The following is a 7,500-nucleotide window of genomic DNA, read 5'->3' as shown; positions in this document are numbered from 1 at the left end:
TAGCCTAGCCTAGCCTACCATCAGCCCTAGCCTAGCCTAGCATCAGCCCTAGCCTAGCTTAGTATCAGCCCTAGCCTAGCCTAGCATGAGCGCTGCCTAGCCTAGCATCAGCCCTACCCTAGTATCAGCCCTAGCCTAGCCTAGCATCAGCCCTAGCCTAGCCTAGCTTGAGCGCTGCCTAGCCTAGCATCAGCCCTAGCCTAGCATCAGCCCTAGCCTAGCATCAGCCCTAGTCTAACCTACCATCAGCGTAGCCTAGTCTAGCATCAGCCCTTGCCTAGCCTAGTATCAGCCCTAGCCTAGCCTAGCATGAGCGCTGCCTAGCCTAGCATCAGCCCTAGCCTAGCCTACCATCAGCGTAGCCTAGCCTAGCATCAGCCCTAGCCTAGCATCAGCCCTAGCCTAGCCTACCACCAGCTTAGCCTGGCATCAGCCCTAGCCTAGCCTAGCATCAGCTTAGCCTAGCATCAGCCCTAGCCTAGCCTAGCATCAGAATCAGAAAAATCTTTATTGCCAGGTCAGACATAAATCAGACGAGAGAACTTGACTCCGGTTCACACCGATGGCTCCATTAATACGGACGCCATTTTTAGAGGAAGGATGACACTGGGGTGGAGGAGGAGGGAAAAAAACGCCAGGAAGGCGTTGAGTTGAGGGGGGTGGTTATCAGTAAGTGTGTGTAGCGGTAAGTCCGTGAACTTCTCTCAGAGCTGCTCTCAGCCAATGTCCTTGATGTTATCAGACGGCTCGGTCAGTTCTGAAACAGGTCCACAGATGTTCCTGAGAGGGGAGGGTTAGTGGGGGCAGAGTCACCTTGTTTACATTCCACCAGGGAGATTGTGACCAGAGCGATCGGCCAAAACCGCCCTGTCAAGGTCAGATTATAGAATCAACAATTGTATGAAAGAAAGGAAACAGACAGACTCCATAATTTTCCGTCTGCCTTTAGTCTCTGGTTCATCAATGGTGACTCCAAACAGACGAATTTGTGATCAATTCCCGCCAAGCTGAGCTTCCAACTTCTCCAAGGTCTTATCCATCTTGCCAATGAGCTCAAAGACGCCGCCAGCCTGAGATTCTGTTCCAGAATCACATCCAGCTTACGGCTTTGCTCCCCCAGCGTTAAAGTCTGAGTGTTGATCACCTTGCTTGATCCTTCAGCCACGTCCGGCAGCTCTGAAAGAGCCAGAACAGCTGTCGACGACTTACGCGTTTGTCGGTAGACCAGGAATCCCCCTCCTCCAATCAGGAGAAATCCTGCTATCATAAATCCAATTATGAAGCATCTTCAACGTCCTCGACAGACTGAATCACCAAACACAACGGTTTCCAATGTTTCCAGGAATCCATTGTGTATCCAGTAAAAAACATCCCATGGGGGCAGGAGGGCTCCCTTACCCCCTGACTTCTGGTTGTGCTGAGAGACCAGTTAATCAATTCCATGATTGTAGAGTTTGGGAGGAGTGAAAAGGAGAGACTCTGAAGACGAGACCAACAAAAACAGTAGCAGGGCAGATGGATAAGGGAGAGGAGCAGGAAAACGTCCGCCTTCACCGAGAGCCGAAGATCACCGCTGTCTCCTTCCTTCCTTCCAGGAGCAGATCCAGAAAACAGCGTTCCAGGCGCTGCAGGTGCAGAAAGACGCCGTTCACAGCAACATCCGGACCCAGGTCTGACATCACCGGGGGGGCGGGGCTAAACTCACCTCATCACCGGGGGGGCGGGGCTAAACTCACCTCATCACCGGGGGGGCGGGGCTAAACTCACCTCATCACCGGGGGGGCGGGGCTAAACTCACCTCATCACCGGGGGGGCGGGGCTAAACTCACCTCATCACTGGGGGGGCGGGGCTAAACTCACCTCATCACCTTAGACATATATACGTATATACCGTATTTTCTGGACTATAAGCCGCTACTATTTCCATAGGTTTTTAACCGTGCAGCTTATACAAAGGTGCAGCTATTCTGTGGATTTTTCTTCCACCGCTAGGGGGCGCTCTAACCGGAATTAGAATCAAAACTAAGACAAAATAAATGAAAAGAAGAATACGCTACTTGTTCTTTAGCAGATAGAAGTAGAAGCAGATTTCAAACAGATAAATAAATACTGGTTATTTTCTCTTGTTCTGTCCTGTTTTAATCAGCAAAGTTGCTGCCGTGTTAAAAGACTGTTAGGAAAGATCTATTTAGGTACAAACATGTACATCATTTACAGTTCAGAATCCTTCTGTACATGTAGTAAATATCTGATCTAACAACATAAATATCTGATCTAACAACAGAAATATCTGATCTAACAACAGAAATATCTAATCTAACAACAGAAATATCTGAGGCTAAATATCTTTTTTTTTTAATAGAGCGGATGCGGCTTGTATATATTTTTTAATAATTAAAAAAAAAATAGAGCGGATGTGGCTTATAGTCCAGAAAATACGGTATGTCATGTTCGTATGTGTATATATATGTGTATATATATATATATATATATATATATATATATATATATATATATATATATATATATATATGTATATGTATGTATGGAGCGTCTATGCCACGCTATCTACGTATACATGTCTACGCTCGTCCCATTCAGCCCCCACTTTTGTGTTGAGCATGCGCTACTGCCGCCGCCGCTAGCTGGCTAGCCGGCTAGCTTCATGTCTGCATCTCTCACTGTCTCCAGATCAAGCTAATAGAGGAAGAGCTAACGCAGCTGACTAAACTGGAGATCAAGCGGCACAGTCTGGACGCCGAGAGCCTGGAGGTGGGTTCCACTTCCTGTCGGGCGTGAGGTCACTTCCTGTCGGGTGTGAGGTCACTTCCTGTCGGGCGTGAGGTCACTTCCTGTCGGGCGTGAGGTCACTTCCTGTCGGGCTTTAGGTCATTTCCTTGTTTTGGGTTTTTCTCATGTCATGTCACGGCATTTGCTTCATCGCAGCGGATTGTGAGGAAAGTTTTGTACATTTGTGGGTCACCTGACCCTAAACCGAACCGAAATACCGTCTTGTTAAATCCAGGAGGTCGAGCCGCCCACTTTAAAAAGAGTAAAAGCGGGTGGCTCTTTAGCTTACCTCTTCTCTTGCAGGAGGTGCTAACTAGCCAGCGCGCGGCGCTGAGCGAGCTACTGCAGCAGCTGATGAAGGAGCGGGAGCAGCGCGAGACGGAGCTACGGCAGGTTCTGGTGAGAAACATTCAATATCTTCCAAACAGCTAGCGTAGCGACACTCGGATATAACAAACCAACGAACAAACCAACGAGACATCCAGCATTTGTTTCTTCCTTGTAGCCGAGGTCGTTCTTCTCCTGAAAACACACGAAAAAAATCTGTTTATCACTCGTTTAGCACCCGTTTATCTCCCGTTTATCTCCCGTTTAGCACCCGTTTATCTCCCGTTTATCACCCGTTTATCTCCCGTTTATCACCCGTATATCACCCGTTTATCACCCGTTTATCTCCCGTTTATCTCCCGTTTATCACCCGTTTATCTCCCGTTTATCACCCGTTTATCTCCCGTTTAGCACCCGTTTATCTCCCGTTTATCACCCGTTTATCTCCCGTTTATCACCCGTATATCACTCGTTTAGCACCCGTTTATCTCCCGTTTATCTCCCGTTTATCTCCCGTTTATCACCCGTTTATCTCCCGTTTATCTCCCGTTTATCACCCGTTTATGTCCTGTTTATCTCCCGTTTATCACCGTTTATCACCCGTTTATCACCCGTTTATCTCCCGTTTATCACCCGTTTATCACCCGTTTATCACCCGTTTATCACCCGTTTATCACCCGTTTATCAGCCGTTTATCTCCCGTTTATCTCCCGTTTATCACCCGTTTATCTCCCGTTTATCACCCGTTTATCACCCGTTTATCTCCCGTTTATCTCCCGTTTATCACCCGTTTATCACCCGTTTATCACCCGTTTATCACCCGTTTATCACCCGTTTATCACCCGTTTATCTCCCGTTTATCTCCCGTTTATCACCCGTTTATCTCCCGTTTATCTCCCGTTTATCTCCCGTTTATCACCCGTTTATCTCCCGTTTATCACCCGTTTATCACCCGTTTATCACCCGTTTATCACCCGTTTATCTCCCGTTTATCACCCGTTTATCACCCGTTTATCTCCCGTTTATCACCCGTTTATCACCCGTTTATCTCCCGTTTATCTCCCGTTTATCACCCGTTTATCTCCCGTTTATATCCCGTTTATCACCCGTTTATCACCCGTTTATCACCCGTTTATCACCCGTTTATCACCCGTTTATCACCCGTTTATCACCCGTTTATCACCCGTTTATCACCCGTTTATCTCCCGTTTATCACCCGTTTATCACCCGTTTATCTCCCGTTTATCACCCGTTTATCACCCGTTTATCTCCCGTTTATATCCCGTTTATCACCCGTTTTTCACCCGTTTATCACCCGTTTATCACCCGTTTATCTCCCGTTTATATCCCGTTTATCACCCGTTTTTCACCCGTTTATCACCCGTTTATCACCCGTTTATCACCCGTTTATCACCCGTTTATCACCCGTTTATCACCCGTTTATCTCCCGTTTATATCCCGTTTATCACCCGTTTATCACCCGTTTATCACCCGTTTATCTCCCGTTTATCACCCGTTTATCACCCGTTTATCACCCGTTTATCACCCGTTTATCTCCCGTTTATCTCCCGTTTATCACCCGTTTATCTCCCGTTTATATCCCGTTTATCACCCGTTTTTCACCCGTTTATCACCCGTTTATCTCCCGTTTATCTCCCGTTTATCACCCGTTTATCTCCCGTTTATCACCCGTTTATCACCCGTTTATCTCCCGTTTATCACCCGTTTATATCCCGTTTATCACCCGTTTATCTCCCGTTTATATCCCGTTTATCACCCGTTTATCTCCCGTTTATATCCCGTTTATCACCCGTTTTTCACCCGTTTATCACCCGTTTATCTCCCGTTTATCTCCCGTTTATCACCCGTTTATCACCCGTTTATCACCCGTTTATCTCCCGTTTTTCACCCGTTTATCACCCGTTTATCTCCCGTTTATCACCCGTTTATCTCCCACAAAACGTCCCGAGTCTCCGAACGTTGGAGTGACGTTTCTATGGTAACGCGTTGCCGAGCAACAGGCCTCCAAAATCCGCTTGTCATTCGCGTTACAATTAACATGAGGTTAAAGGTCAATTTGTCAAGTACAAATGCGTGAAATTTAATGAGGCATTTCAAAATAATTTTTTTTTTAAATGTAATGCGTAAACGAAGCATTACAAAATAAAAGTGTCATGAAATGGAATACTTGGCATTTCAAAATAAAGGTTTCATGAACTGTAATCGGTAAATGAAGCATTCCAAAACAAAAGCGTCATGTAATATGTAAACGAGGCTTTTCAAAATAAAAGTGTCATACATGGAATTAAAAAATAACTGTCATGAAATGTTATACCTATACGAGGCATTTCAAAATAAAAGTGTCGTGAAATTTAATGAGGCATTTCAAAATAAAGTTTTTTTTAAATGTAATACGTAAACGAAGCATTACAAAATAAAAGTGTCATGAAATGGAATACTTGGCATTTCAAAATAAAGGTTTCATGAAATGTAAATTATGTAAACGAGGCATTTCAAAATAAAAGTGTCATACATAGAATTACAAAATAAAAGTGTCATGAAATGTACTACGAGGCATTTCAAAATAAAAGGGTTAGGGTCAGTAATTCTGCAAAATCCGCTTGTCAATCTATTAGCATTAAAATGGTCATAGAGTTAAAAGTTCAATATCTCAAAAACAATAAAAGCCAGCAAAATCAAACTCGGATATGTTGTAGTGCAACGCGTCCCGAGTCTTTGAATGTTTGAACGTCGTCTCTACGGTAATCGGTTGCCGAGCAACAGACCTTTCAGAAACCACGTCCTCCCGTCTTTACAGGTGGAGATCGAGCTGAAGTCCGAGTGCAACCAGCAGAATTATTGGATGATCCAGTACCAGCGGCTCCTGGACGCCAAGCCGCTGTCGCTGCGCATGCAGGTAAACCACAGACACGTACACGTAGACACAGACACGTAGACACAGACACGTAGACACGTACACGTAGACACAGACACGTACACGCAGACACGTAGACACAGACACGTACACGTAGACACAGACACGTACACGCAGACACAGACACGTACACGTAGACACAGACACGTAGACACAGACACGTAGACACATACACGTAGACGTGTAGACACAGACACGTAGACACAGACACGTACACGTAGACACGTACACGTAGACACAGACACGTAGACACAGACACGTACACGTAGATACAGACACGTAGACACAGACACGTACACGTAGACACAGACATGTAGACACAGACACGTAGACACAGACACGTACATGTAGACACAGACACGTACACGTAGACACAGACATGTACACGTAGACACGTACACGTAGACACAGACACGTAGACACAGACACGTACACGTAGATACAGACACGTAGACACGTAGACACGTACACGTAGACACAGACACGTACACGCAGACACAGACACGTAGACACAGACACATAGACATGACACGTACATGTAGACACAGACACGTACACGTAGACACAGACACGTACACGTAGACACGTACACGTAGACACAGACACGTAGACACAGACACGTACACGTAGACACAGACACGTACACGTAGACACAGACACGTACACGTAGACACAGACACGTACACACAGACACGTAGGCACAGACACGTACACGTAGACACAGACACGTACACGTAGACACAGACACGTACACGCAGACACAGACACGTACACGTAGACACAGACACGTACACGTAGACACAGACACGTACACGTAGACACAGACACAGACACGTAGACACAGACACGTAGACGTAGACACAGACACGTAGACGTAGACACGTAGACACAGACAGGTACACGTAGACACAGACACGTAGACACAGACACGTAGACGTAGACACGTAGACACAGACAGGTACACGTAGACACAGACACGTAGACACAGACACGTAGACACAGACACGTACACGTAGACACAAACACGTACACGTAGACACGTACACGTAGACACAGACACGTAGACACAGACACGTACACGTAGATACAGACACGTAGACACGTAGACACGTACACGTAGACACAGACACGTAGACACAGACACGTAGACACAGACACGTAGACACAGACACGTAGACACAGACACGTACACGTAGACACAGACACGTACACGTAGACACAGACAGGTACACGTAGACACAGACACGTACACGTAGACACAGACACGTACACGTAGACACAGACACGTAGACACAGACACGTAGACACAGACACGTAGACACAGACACGTACACGTAGACACAGACACGTACACGTACACGTACACGTAGACACGTACACGTAGACACAGACACGTACACGTAGACACAGACACGTAGACACAGACACGTAGACACAGACACGTACAC

The 7,500-nt window shown here is 46.3% G+C and overlaps 1 protein-coding gene across 2 annotated transcripts in view; it reads left to right on the top strand.

Annotated features, from left to right (window-relative positions):
* The window catches only part of lrsam1 (leucine rich repeat and sterile alpha motif containing 1), a 31,789-nt gene that overhangs the window by 19,720 nt on the left and 4,569 nt on the right, over nt 1-7,500 (top strand). For both annotated transcript variants that reach the window (XM_061733607.1, XM_061733606.1), the window contains exons 17-20: nt 1,596-1,670; nt 2,692-2,772; nt 3,094-3,189; nt 5,936-6,034. In XM_061733607.1, the coding sequence (XP_061589591.1) occupies nt 1,596-1,670; nt 2,692-2,772; nt 3,094-3,189; nt 5,936-6,034 (351 nt within the window). The remainder of the gene's footprint in view (nt 1-1,595; nt 1,671-2,691; nt 2,773-3,093; nt 3,190-5,935; nt 6,035-7,500) is intronic.

The sequence above is a fragment of the Cololabis saira genome, chromosome 11, assembly GCF_033807715.1.
Source record: "Cololabis saira isolate AMF1-May2022 chromosome 11, fColSai1.1, whole genome shotgun sequence".
In the NCBI taxonomy this organism is placed as follows: Eukaryota; Metazoa; Chordata; class Actinopteri; order Beloniformes; family Belonidae; genus Cololabis; species Cololabis saira.
This window is presented reverse-complemented; position numbering and strand designations above follow the sequence as displayed.